The 24,094-nt window shown below is 41.7% G+C and overlaps 1 protein-coding gene across 6 annotated transcripts in view; it reads left to right on the top strand.

Annotated features, from left to right (window-relative positions):
- Window positions 1-23,511, top strand: part of ZNF516 (zinc finger protein 516) — a 100,468-nt gene extending 76,957 nt beyond the window's left edge. For 3 of the 6 annotated variants that reach the window (XM_015855123.3, XM_085537574.1, XM_015855124.3), the window contains exons 3-6: window positions 5,325-6,812; window positions 12,634-12,738; window positions 13,637-13,704; window positions 20,243-23,511. In XM_015855123.3, coding sequence (XP_015710609.2) covers window positions 5,325-6,812; window positions 12,634-12,738; window positions 13,637-13,704; window positions 20,243-20,302 — 1,721 coding nt within the window. In that variant the 3' untranslated portion in view covers window positions 20,303-23,511. Of the gene's footprint in view, window positions 1-5,324; window positions 6,813-11,883; window positions 12,122-12,633; window positions 12,739-13,636; window positions 13,705-20,242 lie in introns of those variants that run through there. The other 3 variants (XR_004306171.2, XR_014942641.1, XM_015855125.3) reach the window with 3 other exon arrangements.
- Window positions 23,512-24,094: the final 583 nt, after the last annotated feature.

The raw sequence follows: 24,094 nt of genomic DNA, 5'->3' as shown, positions 1-24,094 counted from the left end.
TTCTGTCTCCCTATGAAAATGATTGATTTTTATCCTACATAAGCAGTGTTTCATCTAAGTTTCACATTCCGTGTGGTGTTCCAACTCTTCCCTTGACATTTACTATGCAAGTACACACAACTGGGAGGTTATTTTTCTAGTTGTTGGAAGTTTTCCTATTTGCAATTATATCTTATTGTTGTGATACACTCCAGTGCTCAGGATGACATAATTCTCCTTTGGAACTTGGTGCTCCTCAAGAGCTTGCAGGCACTGACCTGTCACCTTTCTGTCTTCCACCAGTGAGGTTAGGGACATCTAACTCTTCATCTTTATTTCATAGCTGGTTACTTTTCTGTCACAGTTCCTTGAAACTCCTCCAAACTTGTTTATATTTGCAGGTCTGCACAGTTGTTCTGAGAGTGCGGTATCTTTTTGATGGGCCTTCCTTTCTCAGGGTGAAATGCCACAATTTTGTACTGCATACCTGCTTTTTGCCTCTCCCTCTTGCCGTGGTCTGTACTTACTGCAGGCTCTTCCGTCCTGCCCATGACTGCAGTGTATATATTATGCTTAATGCTTGTATAACAATGCAGCTGGTACTGTCATCATGTAAGTGTCCTTTTAAGAGGAGTAGTTTTATTTTTATAGCATGCTTTTGTTTGTGAAAGTTATGCTGAAGAACCTCACCTAGTACACTCTTATTTAACTTGTTGTCTACTGTAACATCTGTTATTTTCAGTGTTGCTCCATCCCAGATTTCTCCCTCCCACTTCATGGGGTTTTTGGATCGCTTCCCTTCACTTGTCTTAGCCTGCTTTCTTTCAGAATGAATCTCATTTGATTATTTTCAGACTGCATTTCTATTCTCTCCAAGTCCCTGTGCGTTACTTCCTTGTCCCCATTATTTCTGCAGTTCCTCCAAATGTGGCATTTCCTGGAAACTTCAGCTAACGTGCTGTCTAGAGTCTCTTCTGGATTATTAAGGAAAATATCAAGTGAAATAGAACCAAATCTTTGAAATATTGCACCTTTTTTCCTTTGCTTTTATCATAATTTATTTTCAGTTTCCAAATCAAGTCATAGCATTCATATCAAAGTGCAAATCACTATCAAATGTTTACTGAAAATCAAACACATCACATCTGCTCCTTTCCCTCAACTCTTTGTGCTACAGTGCTAGCCAGAAAAGGGGCCAATTTCTAGATGGTTCTGCTGTTCTAAATAGATTCTGAATAGAAATCACAGTTTCATTGTCCTCAGGCTTGTAGCCTGGTTTACTTTATAGGAAGCCTTGTGAATTAAAACAGCTGTGCAGCCCATTCTGAATTCTAGTTCTGAGGAGGTCAGAGCTGGGAGGAAATAAGTGGAGTTTGTGCTTGTGAGAAAGAAGAGGAGGGAAGGGGGTTGTGTGGGGAGGAACTGGATTCTCTTTTGTCTGCATGTGTAAGATACATAACTAAGGAGTAGAAGTCATATATCTGTTTCTGAAGAAGTGGTTGAATCCCCAGGTGTACTTCTATTTCTGGATCTGTTCTTCCCATATAGCATTTTTAGCTATTCTACTTTGTCCTGCTGTGGCCTGTTTTATCTTAAGCTATGTCCAAAAAATCCTAAAGAGAAGCTTTAACATCTAATTTAAGAGCACCAATATCTGAAGCTATGTCCAAACTGAAGGCATGAGATGGCATCAGCAGCCACCTCCTTCCAAAGCACTGGACAAAATTCCTCTACTGTAAGTGTTGGCCAGCTGTCTGCAGCACACAAAACCTGTAATGCTTTAAGGTTGTGGTAAAAGGACCTTTGTCACTCTCAAGTACAAGAGATACACTGCTGTTTTGTGTAATAAGCAAAGGAATTAATATGAAAATAAGATAACAGAGACTGACGGGAAGAAAGCGAGAGAGTGCTTAGCTAAGAAGTCTTTCAATGGGGAACATGAGTTATAGTCCCTGGAGATTGTGCAAAAGGCATCCCATTCATGACTTTTTGCTTTGACCTGGCCATAATAAAATTTCAAAAGTTTCTGGTGACAGTAATGCCTGCACTGCACTGGTTAGAGCAATATTTTATACCAGTGATTTAAAAGGATTGTTAGTACCCCTTTTCAGCTGGGGCAAGCGGCTGGGAGCGGGCAGGAATAAATTTCATCTATTTTTCTAAAAAAGGTTGTGATGCTATTACTGGGCCATGTGCTGTCTCCCCTTCCTTCTGCCTGCATCCCCACTTCCCCCAGCTCCTACTGTTTGCTGCACCCAGCCCGTGCTTCCCAACATGCTGTGGGGATGGGACAGCCCTGGCCCTGCTGTGGGTGTTGGGTTCCTGGGGCAGGTGGGAAGGCATGCATAGAGACCTAGGCTGTGTGTGTGTGCAGATCCTGGGGGAGAGAGGTAGCAGTGTGTTTATTTAGTGCTAATTTTAGATTTTATTTATTTATCGTTCTGTCATTTTATTGCTAGAAGCTAAAATTGTTATTAATTGCTTGTGCAATTAATACAAATGCTGCTATTGAGGCTCCTCATTTGATCTTTAAAATTATTTCTGGTATGTTTAGTACTGTTTGTGTGAGCCGTGAGAGGAACTGAATGTACCAAGATGGTACTGCAAGGTGATAGAGGCTGTGTTTTATGGCTGTGGGCAGCCCGGTCTGGTGGTTGGTGACCCTGCACGTAGCAGGGGGTTGAAACTCGATGATCATTATGGTCCTTTTCATCTGAGGCCATTCTATGATTCTATGGTTTCCATGAGTTTCACTGTCACTGTCTGACTTCAGCATTGTGGGAGTACACAGATTTACCTCATCACCACCACCATACATTTTCATTTCCCACTTGGAAAATCCCTTTTTCTTGTTAGCTGCACTAACCTGGGTGGGCCTAAAAGGGCTGTAGCCATCTCCCAGGCTTTCTCACAACTGTTAGGTCTCACAGATCTGTGATCCGTCTATCTGTATCCTCCCTTCTCCTTAAGCATGGACTTAAAGGTGTGGACCTTGCTACATCTCAGCATCAAGCCGCCTCAATCAGTTTGTCTGAAACAGCACAGTGTGTTGGTTTGGACAAAGTCAGGAGGCATTGAGGAGGACCAGAGGTAGGCAGAGCTCCCCACAGCTGATGGCCTCTGTGACTATGCTCCTTCATCGCAGACAAGCTGACCGAAAATGATGGGATAACAGCTGTGAGGATGGAAGAGTCACTGATGCACCTCAGCCCTGGCAGCAGATTGGGGTGCTCCGCACCTCCCCATTTCTCTGTGCTGAGCTGAGCTTAGCCTGGAGGCCGGTTCAGCCCTGCTGAATGTTGCTGCTATTGAATGATTTGGTTTTGCTTTCCTTCATTATTTACTGCGCTGATCAAAGGAGCCGCTCCTTGTGATCGTAAAGGGAAGCTTTAAAATCTTATTTAAGAGCACAAATATTTTGGGCTTTGACAGATGTGCTTTGAAAGTAACGCAGATGTGCAGTGTCAGATTTCACTGCTGCATGCAGTGTCTTTGTTTCAAACTGTAAACTTAGCCAGTAGTGCCAGGCATGTGCATTCCCAAAGCCCTGCCCCCTGTGACAGGAAAAACAAGTTTGGTGGTGTGTTTTTGTTTGGGGGGGGGTTATGGTTTTTTTTCCTGAGTTTATTCCCTTTGAGAGTTTGAAAGGAAAATAATCTTAGCAGAGTAGCAGAATGAGTGTTCAGCCCTCCAGGACTGGAAATCTTGTGGGTTATTTTTAGCCAAATTACTTAGTTCTTTACTATGAGAGTGGTGAGGAGCTGGCACAGGCTGCTCAGAAAGCTTGCAGGTGCTCTGTCCCTGGCGGTGTTCAAGCCTTGGCTGGATGGGGCCCTGGGAAGCCTGGTCTAGTATTAAATGTGGAGGTTGGTGGCTCTGCCTGTGGCAGAGTGTTTGAAGCTTCATGATCCTCAGGGTCCCTTCCAACACGGGCCATTCTATGATTTTTAGGGTTTTTGTTTGTTTGTTTGCTGTTGTTGTTTTTAACCCTTGAATTGAATATGAGGTTAAATAGCCTTTATTTGAAGTGGAACTCCAACTCCAGGAGGCATGCTTCTTCCATTCTGAAATTTAGAAGAATGCCAGTTGCACTGCGTCTTGCTGGGGAACAGCACTTCATTTTCTGAAGCGCTTTTATGAGTTGATGGGAGAGGATACACACCTACAGAGCAGTTCACTCCTTTCCCATTGTCACTCCTCCTCTGGATACGCTGATCACTTTGGACTGGTGGCATTTTAGATGGAGCATAGTCTCCTTACACTTGCCTGGCAGTGGCTCATTAACTGCATGCTAATTGAAACTGAAAGTTTGTCAGATGATTCAATTCAGTTACATGTTAAATGGATTCAGTGAAGTAAGCATTACTGCTGTGATGAAAATCTCTCTGGAATTGATTTGTGAACTGATTTGGAGGGATTCAACGACTTTATCTGCAGCTCTGAGTGATAAGCATTGTGAGAACGGGTGGAGGTAACTGCGCTCTGAGCAAACAAATCATACTCTTCTGCTTCCCTCTAAACTACTTTAATTACTGCCCAGTATGTTCCCTTTCCAGGACATGTGTTAGATAAATTTGCTCTGGAGAGCTGAGAAGCAAAGGAGAAACTGAGAAGAATTGAAAGTCTGGCTTGAATTCTGTAATCTCAGTGGCTGACAATGAATGAATTCCTTATCTCTCAGTAGATTGAGTTGTCATAAAATTTACCTAAAGTTTGACTCAAAACATAAACGTATGTTAAAATAAAACGTGTCTGCATTAAACTAACCGACAGAAAACCCAAAGTTTACATTCTCCATGACTCATCTTTTATACTGGGCCACTGCTAAAGTCTCTCTTAAGTGAGCAATTTATTCTATACTCTGTATCTGCTTATATTTTTGGTTTCAGTGTGGAGCCAATTTTTATTGCTGAGTTATAAACGCTTTGAAAATAGGGGCTTGTAATGGAAATGCTGACAGACCTTTAACTAGGTCAGTCTTATCTGGCTCCATTATCTTTGCTTTTGTTAAAGCATTAAATGGCTGCATGTTTGTTTATCTTTCTTAGACTTACAGAATTTTAACGTGGGTATATTATTGAATTGTTTTTTTCTTCAAAATGTCCAGCATTAGAGAGTTTATCCAGACTTCACCGTGATTGTTAAAAGGAAATTGAACAGTTGTGTCTTATTTCACAGTTTTCTTGCTTATACAGTACATTTAGTTTGTAGTGTGTCATTACAATACTAATTCCAACGTTGTTCTTTTATCCTTCTATCTTACTTTATTCGTGATTTTTGCTTTGTCTGTTGTACTCCTTTTTTTCCATCAAGTGACAATTATGTTTTTTGTTTGTCCCATTCAGATGAAAAGCCATACCACTGCAGTTTTTCTGAAGAGGAAACCCCTATGGTAACATCTCAGTTGGAGGAAAATATGAAGCTGGGAAGCCACAATGCAAGAGAAAATGAGGCCAGTGAATCTAAACCAGAGATTCCAGTGTTGGTGTCCACATTGGAGAGTGTCATCAAGGAGCCCTTTTCTAAATACCAGGATCTGAAAGGTTCTGCAGATATAAAGATGCCAGCATTTCACCACAGCCAAGGGCTTCCTTGTTCCAGTCACTTTGCTGGCTTTGTTTCAGGTGTAGGCCAGACATCTTCAAACATGGTCATGGACTTGAAAACATCACTTGAAATGCAAGCTAGTCACTCCAGAGAAAATTTGCTAGACTTACACAGGGAGCATCCTCTGATAGAAAAAGGTGCTGAAGCTGAAGAGGCAGCTCCGCTTGATCTGAGTGAAAAATCAACAAGGGATAATTCATGCAATAAAAATTTGAATATATCCTTGCAGGCTGCTTTAATTATCTACCCATGTCCTTTCTGCAGTCACAAGACCTACTACCCTGAGGTCCTGTGGATGCACAAAAGAATTTTGCACAAAATCAGCTGTAACTCCATGGTCCCCCCATGGGTTCAACAGAATGGATTCAAGAGTATTAAAAACAACTTGGTTTTCCTGGCAAGGAGTGGGCGTACCGGCCCTCCTCCCGTTCTTGGTGGTAAGGAATGCCAGCCTTTGCCCGTTGCCAGATTTACACGTACTCAAGTGCCAAGTGCATTACCAGGGTCCAAAAGCAGTTCTCTTCCTGTTGGGATGACTGCTAAGTCTGGGAGTATGCATCAATCAAAGGACAGTCATGCATTTGGCCACTGTGGTCCTCGCTTATCAGGTCTGGATGGGTACAGACAGCCCAAAGTAAACCATTCACAGGAGCAATACAGCACAGCAGCACAACAGTCTCCTCTAAAAAGTAAATATGAAGCAAATTCCAAACTTATGCAAATGGGAGCCTATAGCGGAAGCGTAACGCCTACTCAGACAGTCATATCCAGGCCTAGCATGCAGCCTACCAACAGTAAACAAGTGGAAAAGTACATGGTTCCCCAAGGAAGTACTGGTTTTGTCCCTTCAGGTAAGCACTGTGCATCTGATTCCATGAAGGCCAAATACAACCCACCGCCACAGTATCATCCCCTTTGCAAAAATGAGCAGTACACTAAGCATGAAGAGCCATTGGTGCCTCAGAGGGAGTCTCACATAAAGGCTGGGAATGAGATGAGGACATTGGCAAACTGCACAGCCATGACACGAGCAAGTCCACTGATGCAGCCCCAGCCTGGTGCAGCAGGAGTCTCCTCGGTTTTACACTCCAGTAAACAGGATCTGGGATCAGATGGGCATGAGAAACGTTTGGACATTTTAAATATCTTTAAAACATACATTCCAAAGGACCTTGCTTCGTTGTACCAAACCTGCGGTGCCAACAGCCCAGTCCTGGATCACGCAGGTAAGATTTCACAAGCCCTTCCAGAGCTGGAGATGTGGATTGCTTGCTCTTTCTTCAATTTGAGCCACAACACATTGTTTAATGGTTTCCTCCTCTCCATTTAGCTGTTGGGATTATAAATTCAGTGTTCCGTCATTTCTGGATAGGCTTGAATAGATTTGTTTACTGATCTCTAACATTGTAGCATCCCCCCTTGTGCACTGCGTGACATTTCTGTCACGGGTTAAATGTATTTGGTTCCACCTGGAGTGTTACTGTTCCTTTGTCCCCTTGCTTCAAGCAGGCTGGAGTTACACAGATGCGCTGTCACACTGTGATTCCAGTGATATGCTGGTGCTGGAAAACATCATAATCTTTTTGCTTCGGGCAAAATAAACATCCTCTGGGGCTTATCTGTGATGTTATTTCAGAGGTTTTGTTCAATTTTGTCTGCAAACAAGTCTTCCAACTACAGAAAGAGATAATCACTTGTCAGTGTCCTTTGTCTTTCTTGACAAAAGTCTTAAGATCTTCCTTGTCCGTACCAAAGACTGCTATGGTATTTTTCAAATGATTCTTTTGATCCATTTGAATGTTTATAATTAAAAAGTGGTGGAGCTGAATATGTTACCTGCTAATTCACGTAAGCAGGAAAGACTGCTGTGCAGATAACCAGTTTAAAGTTCAGGGAATAAGAAAGTAAGTACCGCAGCTCTCCTTCTGTCTCTTGCCAGTCAACTGTCATGTAAAAACAAAGCAAAACAAGGCACATATATATATGATAAAAAAGAAACCCGTGCTTTTGCATTTGAAACCATATTCTTCTGACTATCTGCCAAAATTAGCTTGCCTTGCTGGAAACTTAAAGTCACAGTGATTTATTACTATTGGGATGGGCATGTAGGATTGGAGAGTGGTAACTGGAGTCCCAGCTTTTGCCATTTGTAAGCTGTCCAGGCTTCTTAAACATTTCTTCTCATACTAGAAGCTGTTCAAGAACTGACTTCCACATGCAAAAAGCGTGTGTTTCACATCTTTATTCCTACAGCTGGGAGTGCCTTTGCATCGTGTCTTTGCATGACACGATGCTCTGTTTCGTCAAAGGACTGTGAGATTGTTAGCCCATTTTACAATGAGGGCTGAAACATGGGACACTGAAAAGCTGGTAGTCTAGGGCCAGCAGCAGCCTAGTTCCTAGAAGCTGTATGCAGGTTGACTGCTCTGGCAGCTGTGAGGCAGGGAAAGACCCATAATGTTCGGTCAGGTCTCTGTGAAAGCCTTTTGGAGAAGACAGGGAGGCCAAATGAGGTGCACCTATAAGCTACTCTGTTGGTTTTACTTGATGAGATAAAAAATAATGCTGCATGAGAGCTGACTGTTACTACTATTGAGTAAGTCATTTAGCAGGTGCTTAGAAGCTGTGTAATTATTATAAAGAACATCAAGATCATAGTTTTTGTTAAGAGGAGAAGTGGTGAGGGGTCTGGAGCACAAGCCTTATGAGGAGCAGTTGAAGGAGCTGTGGGATTGTTCAGTCTGGAGAAGAGGAGGCTCAGGGGAGACGTTATTGCTCTCTACAACTATCTGAAGAGAGGTTGTTGTGAGCTGTGGGTTGGCCTCTTCTCTCGTGTAACTGGTGATAGGACTAGAGTGAATGGCTTCAAGCTGCACCAGGGGAGGTTAAGGCTGGAAGTCAGGAAATACTACTTCTCTGAAAGAGTGGTCAGACACTGGAATGGACTGCCCAGAGAGGTGGTAGTGTCACATACCCTGGGGGTGTTCAAGGAACATTTGGATGTTGTGTTGAGGGATACAGCTTAGTGAGAGCTATTGATGATGGGCGGATGGTTGGATTGTATGATCTTGTGGGTCTTTTCCAGCCTTGGTGCTTCTGTGATTCTGTGATCGTTTTCTACAAATGCAGGGGCAGTGTTCATGTACAAATCTTATCTGAGTCCCCTTTTGGCATCACGGGGGCTGGGAATGTTGTCCAAAGTTTCTTCCTGCTCTGAGTACTGGTTAACTGTTCCACCAGCACCTTGAGGTACCTTAGTGTGGGTCATCTTGCTGATGTTATCTAAGACTACATCCTGTCAGCCTGCTCAGAGAAATTGTATTGATCCGGAGAGCTCCCAGCCATGTTAAGAGAGGTGGGGAGAAACAATAAAAGACATAAACTGAAGCTGACTTGAGTGAATGCAGGCACCAGAAAGCCTATGAGGAACACTGGAGCACAGTAAAAATAGGGACAGGGTTTCCAAGGAGGTCTCAATTTACCTGCTTTTAAAGAGAGGGATTTTATTACATTTATTTTGTGTTTTTGCCGGGCACTGATTTCCAAAGACACTTTAACTGGAAGTACTTTAGTGCCTATCTCTGCTTTGACATTTCTTCTTCCATTCACAGTGTTTTACAGCAGTCAGGTTTTTTCGGCTACAAAACACTGTTTTTCAACATGGTTGCTACCATTAGCTGTGCATTTTTACCAGCAATGAACAAGAGGCTGCATGCTGCACTTGTAAACATCTGCACCAGCAGAGGTGACCCACAGTTGCTGTCACCACTGCTGAAATGCACCACCCTCTGCCTCACTGTGCTCATATCCACTGTTTGGTCTCTATAAAATGTCTAGCAAACATCACTGAATGTCAATAGGTACCATTTTTTCTGCATGGAGGAATTCAGTGATGCCTTTGCTCCATTTGCACTTCCATGTCAGGCGCCATTGTGTCAGACTGCTCCTGTGCTGCCATCTGATTCACGGCAATGATGTATAATGGGATGTTGGTGGGAAGGTTCAACCTCTACTGCCATACCACCAACATCTGCCTCTGTTGTTGTGGACCAACATAATAAAATAGGAGGCATTACTTTCAGAGCACTCCTCATAAAAAATAAACTGTTGCAGGCAATAGGAACAAGAGCCTCCCAGCTGCAAACAGAGGAGGCTAAACGAACCTTGTCTGAACTAAGACATAGGCCTAGGCTTATCCCTTTGAGTCTTGTCAGTATGCAGCATACAATTAAATCTGCATATGGCAATGTGAATATGGCAATCGTGACATAAGGGACAATGAAAAATCCTACTTAGATATCCTATTTGTCACATGTTTTTTTTTTCCTGTTTGAATGTTCCCGATAGACTTTATTTGGGTGTTGGGCAATTAGTATGTCCTCATCTTGAAACATACTGGAATATTTTAATGTGTGGCTGTGCAGGGTGGTTTAACTTCCTCTGTGGAGCCTTGGTTTATTTCTGGGACCCTTCCTTTTACATTTGTGTTTATTTCAACACATCCTTGGAAAATTCTGTGTTCTGTGCTTGGAATAGGTTTGTTTTCGTGCTGCCCAAACTTCCTGAACACTCACAGAAAAAATCTTATTGTTACACATCACAGCAGATATTTATTTCGTTCGCAGTATTTACATCAATTGTGGTCCTTGGAAATGAGGGGTTATGGTGGCAGGTGCACTCTTTCTTTGGGGCTCCTCTGAGGGCAGGTTTGAGAGCTGTTCTCACAGGAGCTCCCATTCACATGGTCACCCTCAGCTACCTGAATTTGCTGACACCTGCAAACATCCAGCATCTTTTGTTCATGTGTAGAGAGTGTGTCCTGCACGGTGACTCGTGGGACTGTTTGCAGCAGTGATGCCCAGAGCACAAAGCTGTGGGGTATCAAAAGCCTTATGGTGTCCTTAGGATATATAACAATGGCAATCGTACCTTGAAGCTATCTCCATCTTTCCACCTGTGTTTTAAGATAACTGCCATTAAGTAACTGCTGGTGTGTGTGTGTGTGTAATTCTCAGCCTTCCCTGCTAAAAACATGAGATGGGAAGTGTGCTTCCATGAATATTGCTGGGACAACTTTTGGGCTGCTTCAGAGCCTGTTACTAATGTCCTCGTTCCTGGGTGGGGAGTTGTGTTTATTGTGGGGAGTTGTGCTCATCAGAGTACACATGCTGTGTGTGTGGATGGAGGATGAAATAAGCCTCACTGTTTCTGAATGCAAGTGGGTTACTGTGGTGGCTGCTCATATTATTGGAAACAAGAAGACAGGACAGATTTTGCTGTACTTGATAGCAGAAAAGAACATTTTCTGCTTCAGAGTGTGTGGTAATATAAAGAGAAGTTGGAGAAAAGAATATTTGTCTTTCACTAGAACAGGTTGTCTAGATAGATGGTGGAAGCTCCATCCCTGGAGACACTCAAAGTCAGGCTGAAGGGGGCTCTGAGCACCCTGATGTAGCTGTAGGTATCCCTGTTCACTGCAGGGGAGCTGGACTAGGTGACCTTTAATGGGCCCTTCTAACTCAAATGATTCTGTGATTCACAGAGGTTTCAGACAGCCACCTGAGAAACCCGAGTCTCCTGGGCTTCAGGGAGCCATTGGGTTTGTGTGTGTGAGACAGAAGTCTGGATTTGTCCCTAGGTCATGAGCTGATTTTTGACTGCCATGAACTTTTTGGAGATGTGGCTGTTCAGTTACATTATGTAGACTATACTGCTATCTACTGGAGGTGCTATTATAGAAATAGAAAACAGCCATAGGACTTTTGATTTGGTTTGGTCGGTTTTGTTTTGTTTTGTTTTGTTTTTTTTCCTTAGCCAGGGCAGTTTCTTCATAATCCATGTTACGGTAAAAGTAATCATAGGATGCTTGGTGTTATACAAGCACAGTAAGTGGCAGCCCATCTCCTTTTCCATTCATTTTGAGGTACAGCAGTCTGTATTTTGGATGGGCCGTCTGGCATCCTGCAGGTGATTTCAGTATATGTTTGTCAGTTTGTTTTCTTCACCGGCACTGTTTTTGTTCACAGTTTCACTCTTCTAAAATGCCGTAAAAGGAGGAGGAAGGGGGGGGGGTAGGGGGAAAAAAGCAAAGCAAAACGAACGAAAGGCTCAAACTTCATCTCTGCTGACAACCCCCTGAGAATGACTTTAAAAGCCGAAGTATGGCAAATGAAAACATCAACTCTTCCCTTCTGAAGAGGGCGCCTTACCAAAATAGAAAAGATGATGTTCAGCCATTTTCTTTTTATTATTATTTTTTAAAGCCCAATAAAAGTCAAATGTGTCTTTTTTGATCAGCAGCAAAAAGACAAAGACCAGCCCTTTAAGTCAGATACTGTAAACTGACCTTTGGAGAAAAAGGAGAGGTTTGAGCGGTTTTCCACAAATGCTAATGGCCTAGAAAACATGTTTACCGAGGGCCGGAGGAAGACTGCTGTGCCCGACTAGCTCAAAATGTCCGGAATGACACTTTCATTCACAGATGTCTTTCGTCTGTGCCTTGGAGCTCCGGGGTCAAAGCAGCACCGGCAGGCAGGTAGGCAGGGGCTAAAGGTTTGATCAGTTTGTGATGGCTCCACTCACTCTGCATTTGTCTCTGAGGTATTGCCGCCCGGGGGGGACAGTCGGGCTCTGGTCCTACTCACTTCCTATTATCCATGTGACTTGTCTCCGCCACGCTGGAGTCACTTTGATTTGCCTGATGTACTGCTTGACAAAGCTGGGTGATAGCTGAAAAGTGGATCCAGCTGCTCTGAAAAGCGCACACCTGACATGCCAGTCCTGGTGCGGGCACATCATGGGGAGCATTTTTTAATTCAATGTAATTTATGCATTCTTGCAGTCCTGTGTGTGCCTGGCCTGTCAGCCGGTGCCTAGATGAAGGCTGACAGTTGTCATCCAGGGCCTGAAGGTAGTCTCACATAATGACACATTAGACATACTAATGATGTTTTCTTCTGGCATAATGTTTTCTTCTCAACTTTCCTCTCTCCTCATCCCCCGCCTCCTCCCTGTCTCCTTCCCTCCCCTCCTCCCTATCAACTACAGGGATGCTTAGGACACAAACACGCCAAGGAGACTGCGTCTGCAGGGAATGTGGAAAATGCTTTAACCAACCCAGTCACCTCAGAACTCATCAGAGGTCCCACACAGGTACATTTTCACAGTTGCTTTCTCCCTTTCTCTCTTGCCTTCTATCAGATTCAGCTGACAAAATGCCAAGAATTACGTTTCCAGTACCACGTTAACCTTGGTAATTCCAATACCTAAATCTAATATACAGGTTTTTATTTTTACGACTATTGCTCTTGTTCTCTGGATATTGCTTACCTGATCCCCGCCCGAACTCCATAAAATTGCAATGCATTTAAGATAAGTCTGTTTGCAAATGTTTTATTTTAATTAGAGAGTAGGGTACTCAGAAATGAATATGCTAATGAATTCCGTTGCCACCAGCACAAATTGAAATCAAAGTACTCCTTTCAGCAGAACATAAGGCTTTGTTTTGCCTCATCATTGCTGTTGACAGGACCATTTTTGGTGGGAAACGAGATTTCCCTCAGACAGATCAGTCCCAAAATCAGCAGCCCTCAGCAGCAGGTTTTTAACCTGGCACAGCCTGCTGCTGAGCTGGGGGAGGCCAGAGCCAGTGGTATCGTTGCCTTCTGAGCGTGGCACGAGACAGTGAGACTAGCGGGCTCTCTTTGAGAAGTGTGAATGATGCATACATAAGCCAGTCTGATGCAAAATGACAGAGGCCAAATGGTAAGTAATGCAAGAAGAGGGTCCCTTTACACATACACCGATAATTAATGTTGTCAGTGATTGCTTTCTTCAGCGCTGAAGTCTGAATTAAAAAGGGCAGTGGCCCTAGGCTGCCATTAGCACACTCTCTTACAGTAAGTGTTACGGTAAATTGGTATTTTCCGGCCACAGGCTAGTAGCTGGTGTCTTTTTTTGAACGTGGTTAATCTGTAATGGTCTCAAATAATGTACACACACTAACGAAGCTTGAATGTTCATCTGTTAACAAGCCCCCTTGTTCCCACAGTGGTGTTTGAGTCTAATGGACTCCGAGGTACTGAAGTTCACACCACCTCCGCAGATGCCCCAAAACAAGTATGTTTTACAATTAATTGGATGTTTGGTTTTTAATGTGGTAGCTGGGAAAAAGTTGCACGGTGATACTCATCAGTAAAGCACTGACTGTTTTATAACATGTATAAATAATAATGATGGCGTTGCTTGATATTTAGCTCTTAAATTTTTTAAGCATTTTGTCAATGTCTATTATATAGGGAGTCAGTAAATTGTGGATCAGGTAGTTAGTGTTTAAATAAACATGTTACTGGCTTACCGGAGAGTGGGTGGGATAGCCAGCTCTGTAATGCGCTGTGATATGAAATAGTGAGATGGAATTTAAAGAATTCCTAGGAATAATTTGCTTTTACATCTAACATGCTTTCTGCTACAACAATTCAATTAGCACTTAGACTGTATTTTTCTGAAGAGTATTCATGCTCTAACAGCCAGTATCTAGTCTCTCAAAGGCTCATCTCCCACTTTATGTGGACTTTTTGAGGTGGTATTGCTTTCCTGTTTTCAGAATATTTCCTGTCTTAACAAGCACTTCTCAGCACTCTGAACTACGTATAAGAAATCCATTACTTAGAAAACCATTAAACTCAATTTATTTTGAATATCCTGTATGTGTATTTGTATATGTATATCTTTGGATATCACAGTCATAACGTGAGCCTTCTCATTCCATCTTCAAGCTTGTCAGGAGGGTTTCAGGGCACACCTTCTCATGGGCAGTTTTCTTTCATATGGAACTGCCGGCAACATCACTCACTCCTTCCATGTTTCAAATATTTTACTACAGATAGTTTTTTATGATTTTCCTCTCGTCTCTTAGTAAGCAATTACAGTTGATTATGTTCATGCTTAGAGAATGGAGCTCAATACTAGTCCTACCTTCATAACGATGAGGAGCTGTTTCAACATATTCAGTAATTATCCTCACCAGGCACCACCACGTTGCTTAGTTCATGTGCTCTGCACCCTTTGTGGAAATCCTTCATGTCTTCTCTGTTGCATTTGCTTCTTTCTGCCCTGGAGGCTACTCTGGGAACTCAGCCTCTGCCACCAGGACATCTGGCCTGTCTTACGAGCGGCCAACAGCTCTCTTCATAAGGTTTTCAAGTATTTGTTCTGGGCAATGCTCATTTTGGTTTCATGCGAAAGTAGCAGCTAAGTTCTGTTCTAGCTGGAGAACTAGATGAAAATGCTGTCATTATGATGCACGACATCCCTCTTACAAGAAGAGTATGCTGGGGTGGAACACTGCAGTGCTGCAAACTAGCCTAGCCATTCTTTGGTTCTCATCAGTTTAGTGGTGTAGATTTAGTAAATACAAACATCTTGAAAATGCTCTTTTATCTTTTCCTGCCAGGTGATTGTCTCCTATATAGTTGAAATCAAATTCTGAATGCAGTGTTACATTTTTGGACATCTTGCTCTAAAAGACTATGTAAGATCACAGTTGGAAATATATTTCCAAAAACTGATTGGCCATATCTACCAAAAAGACATGTGGCAACTAAGTTGGACTCTTCTTAAAAGTTGTGTTGTATTTGTTAACAAACACTTTACTCATAACCCTGTCTTAGTAACCTGCTACACCAGAATTTATTGGCTGACAAATGTAGTTTGCTATTGCAGACTCAGTCCATGCCAATCTGTCTTCAAATCATTTGTTTAAATTACAGCATCTTTCAGTGCACTAGGATAGCGGGTAGCGGTTGGGCTCATGAACCACTTTCTTTCTTCCCCATCGGTGTTTCTTCCACAGAAGCAGCAGTGTGATCACTTTTCTGTGAGACAGTTTCGTTCCTTTTGTCTTGTTTGCTCTTCAGTATCAGCCTTTGTCTCAGTTTGTCGGTGTCTGTGTCAGTTAGGATTATTCGGTTGTCTGTTGTTTTCCTTGTTCTCATCGCAAGCAGGCTTTGCACTCCCCCAGAAGCCTCCACCTGCACAGTCCCCAGGCTTCAGCAAGGGAATACGCTTGTCTCTACCCACAGCTGCAGGGACCTTTAGAAGCACGGGAAGTAGTTTGCACCAGGAACAATGCCTGCAGCACTCTGGTAACATTACAATTTCCCACTTTAAAAATTGTCACTCTGTGTCTTCGTTCTGTTTCTTAATTGGGGACAGATCTATTCTTGAGAGTTTACAGTGTAAAGTCAGTTCAAGTTACAGAAGTGCCACGCACATGCTTCAAGCAAGAAACAATAGTTAGCACGTTCAGTAGCTTTAGAATGAGACTTTTTTTTTTTTTAACGTTAAGTGGAAATGATTCACTTTACATAATGTTTCCTCCTTACAGGTGAAATATCTTCCCTTGAGTAGTAGCTAAAGAGTAAAAATATTAATATTAGTACTTCACAGTTCCCCCATTCCCTTCAGTAGTCAGAGAAGATCATCTCTAAAGGTTTCCCTTATAAAAGAAAGTTACGTAGGGCTTTTAAAATTCCCCGACACAGTAGGTTACAACAGTGCTGCATTATGTAGCAGTTTTCTCATGGAATAATTTTAATTCCACGTGTTAAAAATAGAGTCTACAGCAAGGCTTCTTCAAAAGTGAGCCAGCTAAGTCTATATTTAGGTGTTCAAATAGGAAACCTACTTTAGGGTAACGAACCACCCAGAGGAGATGCAGGTGTTCAGCAGCACTCAAAAGTAGGCCACCTGTAGGGGTACATAAAGAGGGCCATGCACACCTAATGTTGGTCATGTCAGCATTAGTCTGCATTGGCTTTTAGTATGCTTTGGCATTTAGCACCGATGAATTAAATACCTTATTTCCTACATTTTGTTTGTATCTCATAACATTAATTTCTGTGTTCTGTTCTCCCCAAATGCTTAACGAAAATTTTCGCCAAATGATTTTCTCTTGAACTCTAGAATATTTCCTAGCCTTCTTTTTCTAAAGGACAAAAGATGCTTATAATATACCCCAAGTCAATACAATATGTGCAAAGTCTTGCAGATCCTCTTGAAATTATGCCATACTAAACATACTGAATATTCTGAATATTTTTATAAATGCTAAATATCCCAATATATCCATAATTAAGCTTACTTATCCACTATGAATATGTATCTTAATTTGGAATACACTAACCAGCATGAAAAGGCCTGATTTAGTAAGCATGAATTCCAGGAAAGCACACTCCAGTTGCTTATATGTAGCATGACAAAAGCTAGCTCCCTTTTGGAAAGGCCCCTGCTACAGCATGAATCTCAAAACCACTGCAGCTCTTGAAACAAAGCTCTCCTAAAGCGTGGGATCATTGCAGAGGAACATCCTGATGCTGCGGCACTGCAGCCAGAAGCCCAGCTCCCAAGTGCATTCAGTAGCACAAGGATCAGTCCATAGTCTGCTTTTGCAAAATGCTAACAGCAGTGGTGGCAGTTTCTAATGCATATGCCTCATGTTTATCTTAATCATTTTTTAAAAACATATAAAAACAAATTCCACTTTAGGGATATAGTTTATCACTGCTGTGTCAAACAATACGCTCTAAAATTTTTTAAAGGACAAGTAATTGGATTTTCAAAAGGCATAGCTTGCTGGTTAGCAGCATTCTCTCTAATTGAGAATACACATGTATGTGAAGCATGTTTACAGTGCTGGAGCCAAAGAAGCTGGAGCTCTCTCTGCAAGTTTGTTTTTTGCTCAAATGAAACAAGCAGAACCCCCAAAACTCTAACCTTTGCCCTGTCCAGAAAAGCATTCTTTTACTCACAGAAGGTCATGGGAAAGCTACAGGCCAAGAAAGAAAGCTAACGGTTAGTATCATGGATATCTGTGGCTGAAGCTTTCCACATGCAGTGGCACTCCTTTTCTGTGAAAGAATTAGAGACACAGCAGAGCCTCTGTGGTAAGAGCACAACACCTTCATTAAGGAGCCCGTGAGCTTTAACTTTCTCCACTATGTCTATTTAAAAACACTGACTGTAGTGCTCAATACCCACATAAGATAATGATGCGAGAAGCTAGAATTTGAGTGATAGACTGGAAGAGACCATCATTGAAAAACCAAGAGGTGTTGCAAAGAAACTTGGAGGAAAGGCTGGAGACCTCTGTTATCTTTGACAGGCTTGTAGGCCAACTACAGCACAACCAGGTGCTTTAGTTAACCAACTGGAGGGGGAAGAGTGAAAGGAAAATAAATAAAACAAAATATATTTTTTAAAAAGTTATTTAAACTGTTAGAGTTGTGTTTGGGGTTTTATTTTTGCATTTGAAGTTTTGGCACTGCCTGTTAGAAGTCCTATTTATGACATTTGTTCATACGGAATGTCTTGCCCCAGTTCCTTGCTGAGTTTCTTCTAAAGATCATGATTAATAGTTCAGTCTTCATTATTGCAAATGTTATTTTTAAATAGTTATTCTGAGAACAAGAATTCCATTAATCAAAATAATAGATAATGAACAAATAAATGGCAACCTAATTTGTCTCGTTCATACATATGGAGATTATAATGCAAACAATCAAGGAATCATGGAGCCTGCTGTACTGGAATCTGAGTAATATGCATGTGCCAGGAGCCCACCAGGTTAGGAATTTAATAGACAGGATAAGCTGCTGTAAGTCTTATACCCTTGCCAACAAACTGAAAAGGTGTCCATGGTCCAAAATGATCACTGTAATTTATTTTGATGTCATGCGATCATCTATCTCCAATACAGTAAAATGCACGCAGACTAATTTTTCCTTTTCTAGTTAACTGGTGTAATGCTCTAAAACTCAGTACAGAAACAGCTTTTGTCATGGAAGCTGAAGATGTCCTCTACAAAAAAGCTCAAAACTTGATTCAGAACTTGACTGCCTTGCTAACACATCACAAACCCAAAGGCTTAGCAAGAGCTTTCAATCTACTGGAAAATCTGTCCTTGATCCCACTTTGTGTGGTTGAAACTGGGGGACATCCCTCCTTTACCATGAGCAGGCATGGATGTGAAGGAGAGAACCACTTTTGCCCTCGGAAAGCTCAGATACCTTTTCCTGGTGGAATGGAGAGCACAGCAGTGCCCCCAAGGTAGTCTCCTGCCCAGGGCCATCATCTTCACCTCCACCACCCCTTAGCCTCCTCCGCTATGGTGAGGTGGTTTCTGGAAGGCTCTTGTTGCCTTCCTTTTGCTGGTGTTCTCCAGGAGCTCCCATTTGCTGGGGCAGTTTTTCAGCTGAGCTCTAAAGCCTTCATCTCTTCTTGCTAGTGCTGCTGCAGGAAAGCCTTCCTCCACACTGAGGAGGAGGACTTCTCCAGTGCCAAGAAAGACAGTGGGGAAATGTCCCTGATGCTCTGTGCATCCCTTCCAGGTGGAAAAGTGATAAATCTTCCCTTTCACATATCCTTGATGCTCTGTGGGTGTGTGCTGCCCACAGTACGGCTGTCCCAAAGCAGCAGCCCCTATCACCCTCTTTGTCAGCTCTTGCCTGGGGAAACCATGACAAGATGCCCGTCCCCCCTCTCTCCCCCTCCTACAGCTGGGAGGAAGCCTGCCATGCTCCCCCATGTCCGTGGGGCTGGTTCCATGCGAGAGGTTTTAATGATGAATGCCTCTGCTCGGAATTGTGGCTCTGTCTCTCAGGCATGATGTAGCCGTGCAAAAATGTAAAGCATCTTTCTTAGTTTACTGCAGGAAATTCAGCATCCAACTAAGGAAGTTTTATCACATCTCTCATTCAGTTACTGTTTCCTACATTTCAAATATACTGCGGTCTGTACAGCGGCTTTTTTTTTCTTTAATTTTGTTGCAAATCTTTCCGACTTAAACCAAACTTTGACTGGTAAATGTCATGAATCTTGAGCCAGGTTTAATTAGGAATTTTCTAAATCTATTAACAAAAGAGATGCACTTAATACATTATGTCAACCAGAGCTGGGCTTTCCTCAGCTATTTCTAGGGCTGCCATAGGCACAGCTTGAAACGCGCTTGGATTTTACATGGGTGCTGTATTTTATGTTGCATTAATTTAAAATGGTCTGTTTCGCTTCATCAAGACTTTAGCTTAAGGATAGTGCATTTATGTAAGATTAATCTTGCCATGTTGTTTTAGGATCAAGATTGTAAACTGCATTGTTCCGACAGTGATGTTCTAAATGTCATTTTAAAGCCTTTCTTGGGAGCTGCAGGCTCCCACTTATTCATGATGTTATCTTTAATTTCACTTGATTTTCATAATATCCCTTCTATTTTTTCCACGTGGTAATTATTCATTGAAATTGGCTCAAAAACCCAAAGGAAGATGACAAGGGGAAGGAAGGAGCCTTCTTAGCTTTTGACAGACCCACACAAGAATTTGGTTGTTCTTCCTTGAGCTGCCTCTGTGACCTCCACCTTCAGCCTCTTTGAAGCTCTCATTGGGCTATGAACCCCTCTTTGGAGGAACATCCCTCCATGCCCTTAACATTTCTGAGTGGCTCCATTTTTTTTCTAGTCTGTCCAAGACCTTATAGGGGCTGACAAATGTGTGATGCTAGTCAGAGGGAACGAGCACCAGAAGGGCTCGCTGGATGCTTGATGCAGGGGCAATAGGGAAGGGGAGGAGGTGAGAATGAGCTTTTCCCTCTTTCCTTCCTACAGGGTAGAGACCACACCGGCGCTGACATTGCCCACACACTGCCTCTCCGCAAGGGCACCTAAAGCCCCGGCCCAGGATCCCCCTGCAACCCCCTCCCCGCTGGCATCCTGGCGTCCCTGCAGAGCATGGAGCATCACCTTGGCCAGCATCAATGTGCAGTGTTGGGAGCGGCACCGCGCTCTGCTAGCAGGGGGTGCCGCCGCGCTGCTCGTCGTTGGGAAATAAATGAAGATGCTACCCGAGATATATATAAATTGACGTACTAATCAGTCCCATGGTTCCTTATTTCCTTTATAATAAACAGTGGAGTTGGCAAGCGCCGTGGCAGCACAAGGCATCTATATTAATCAAGAGAAGTTTGAGACACTGGAAAAATTAAACTTTATGTGATTTGGACAGCATGAAGAAGTTAAGCACTGTAACAAAAACCTCCCCGATGCTCACAATGACTATTTGATACATTTGAAAAACAGCAGTGGATTCGAGGGCTGGAGAAGTATTAATTAATGAAACTGCCACTGCCTGTCATGCTGAAAAGCAAATTAAAAAAAAGAGAGAGAGGAAGAAAGGGGGTGTGGGGAGAAGGTGGCATTTGGTGCTGAGAAAGCAATGCTTGATGAAGGATTAAAGGGACTAAAGAGAAAGACCGTCACTCTGCAATGGTTTGTTTCATTACAGTTTGGGGACCACTTGCATTTCTAGTGCTCTTGTTCTTGACTGCGCACCATTAATAGTATGTGAATATGGAAATGGAAACACTTCGACAGAAAAGCTTCTATTCTGTTTGGGAAAAGAAAAGCTAGTTGAACACTAAGAAAAACAGGCTTCTGTGTTTTACTCTCAGGACCTTTTTTGTAACAGGGCTACTTTCTTCGACCTGATCACAAAGGAAGTCTTCACGTTTTAAACAATTAAATAAATAGATCTGCTCAGCTGTCTAACGCCACCCATCCGTATGTTGCTAATGGAGAAGGCGTCACGGAGTGCCTCAGCCTGAAGCTGTTCTGCTCCTCCTCTCTGGGCCCGGCCACGCTCCAAGAAGACGAGGTCCTTCTGTTGTGGTGGCAGGTCAATGTTCATACGATGTGTTGTGTCTTGTACGCGGTGGTCACTGGTGGTGTTACGAGGGGGGGAAAAGGATAAAAAAAGAAAGCTTTATATACCTCTTCTACAGTAACTCTTTAACTGCAAGTTTCCAAGGTGGGGTTGTGGCACATAACAGGTTGTTAACCGTGCAGTGTAAGCAATTAAAATGTATTCCACAGATATAAATATTTCCTTTCCTTATTGCTGTGACACTATGTGTGATGGTAATAGTTCTGAGACTTTCAGATTTTGCACATATAATTTTATGCATTATCAAAAGTTACTGCTGCCTTGAAAGAAAACATTCTGTGAGAATTTTTTGCAAAAGCTTTACTAGGTTTTGGGGTATTTTTGTTTTGTTTTGTTCTGTTTTTTAATTGTAACATTTTGTAAAGGCAGGAAATGGAATTAAAAAGAAAAAAAAAAACAACAAAAACCTAGCATGCTAAATATATTTTTCAAAAAAGCAATAATTTTACATGTACAGAAATGATGCTAACCTTTACTACAGGTGAGAGCAACAGTTTACTTAATACAATAACGGAATAGTTCTGTTTTTTGTAGGGCTTCTGACACAAAGATTTGTTAAAAAAAAAAAAAAAGCAAACAAAAATCAAAACAAAAAAACAAAAAACAAACCCCACCTCTTTAAAGTGTGATCTTTCTATTCCAACAGTGCTGGTGGGTGGAAAGGGGGGTGGGGGGAGGGGCTGGCGGGAGGAGGGGTTGCTTTTTTAAAAAGAAAAATCTAGTTGGTAATTGGTTCTGGGTACTTCTTGTTACTTGTTTTAAATTACTTGACAGCTTCTGTTACATTGCAACACTTGCAACGATGCAAATTAACTCTGTTGTGTATTTTTTTTTTTTATTAGTTTTTCCTTATACCGTTACACCAGATGTATTCCAGAATTCTCTGTAAGTCTTGGTGTAGTTAGGAATGCCTGTGCAAATGCTTACAAGTGACTGTAATTAACTGTTCTTTGAACTTATTCTGAGGGAGGTCGCATAGACACATTCCATTGTACGCCAAAAGAAAAAAAAAATGAAAAAAAAAAGAGAAATATTTTGCTGTGTTGCTTAATGATTATCATTTTGGGTTTGCACTAGCTTTCTCATTTGTTTTTATTATTATTATTATTATTATTAGTTTCTTTTTCGGTTTTGTTCTTTGTTTTGTTGCTTTTCTGAGTCATGTTTTCCATGAATGGAATTAACGGTGATGGTTCAGGAATGCACAGAAGCTAGTTGCTTAGCCTGTTTGTTTGTGTTTTAGTTATTAAAAACTCTTGTGTACCCAAAATGGCACAAAAGCGTAGCGTACATTTGTAATTTCTTTTTTTCTTTTATTTCAATTCTTTTTTTTTTGAAAGCTGATATAGAAAATTTTAGTTAACATTTAGAGCCAGAAGCTTTTCTTTTTCTTTTTCTTTTTCTTTTTCTTTTTCTTTTTCTTTTTCTTTTTCTTTTTCTTTTTCTTTTTCTTTTTCTTTTTCTTTTTCTTTTTCTTTTTCTTTTTTCTTTTTCTTTTTCTTTTTCTTTTTCTTTTTCTTTTTCTTTTTCTTTTCCTTTTCCTTTTTCTTTTCCTTTTCCTTTTTCTCTCTCTCTTTTTTTTTCTTTTTCTCTCTCTCTTTTTTTTTTTTTTTTTTTTTTCTTCTTCCAAATATCTGACAGAGAAGCCAGTGCTGTCATCGCCATTACCAGGGTACTAATCAGCAAAGTTTACAATCATGATTTAGCAACGTGAAGAACAACGGCAGGGGAAATCAGTTTAAATAATTATATGCTGCATATAGCACAGAAATGAGATTTTCTCTTAATTAAACCAGAAATAAGAGTGGGTGGGAGAAAGCCAACCCTAAAGACCATCTGTTTTCTGAAACGACTCCCATGATTTCTTCTTTTTTCTTTATCGTTGTATTGTATTGATTTGTTATTTTAGTTAGGCCGTAGTATTTAAAATTGAGTTGTGTTCCTTATTTATTTAGTCAACAGGCTTTGATCAGCTCCTTTAAATGACGCGATAAGTTCTTTGGCATGACATGCTCCTGTAAAAGCCCTTTTATGACTGTTACAGGGACTTTCTACTACCTCTACCAGTCTACTGTTTCTTCTTCTTAACAGGTTTTTATGGTGTTGCAAGTCTAATGTAACTTAGACAATAAAGGGTTTGATTATCTACACTGCAGGTTCTCAGTGTATCTGCCATCTCTCTCTCTCACTCCTCTCTCTGTTGTTGTGTGGTTCATTATAGCTGAAGTGCAGGTGAAAGGAAGACCTCTCTTCACCACAGCGGTGTTGTGTCCTGAGCATCCTGGGCTGACCAAAAGTTGAACTTGGAGAAACATTTTCTGTGCTGGTAGTCAGCTACGGCACTGACATAATTCTGTTTGCATTCCTGAAATTCTTTCTGTTACTATGTTATGAGTAAGTCATTACATAGTACAAAGTGGAAAGCAGTTTAGCCAAAACAGTTTTTAGTTTTGTATTTGTAAACCACTTAAAGCCCTCAGTGAAAAGACTAAGTTTAAATTGGCACCCGGCTGTCCTATAGAAGACTGCTTATATGCAAAGTAGTTAAAATCATCCTTTAGATGACAGCATCTTCCATTCATGCAAAAGTTTTCTGCTATTAACTGTCAGATCTTCAGTGGTTCCCAAGCTTTGACAACATGCCCATTTTGTGATAACCTCAAAACACATTGTGTTCCCGTGGTACTGTTTGCTGCTGTGTCTTGGAGTGCACACATATATTCTTCATGCCTGACACT

This window comes from Coturnix japonica, chromosome 2, assembly GCF_054131305.1.
Source record: "Coturnix japonica strain WE chromosome 2, WE-NBRP24, whole genome shotgun sequence".
In the NCBI taxonomy this organism is placed as follows: domain Eukaryota; kingdom Metazoa; phylum Chordata; class Aves; order Galliformes; family Phasianidae; genus Coturnix; species Coturnix japonica.
Note: the sequence above shows the minus strand (reverse complement) of the source record. Positions and strands in the feature narration are given on the sequence as shown.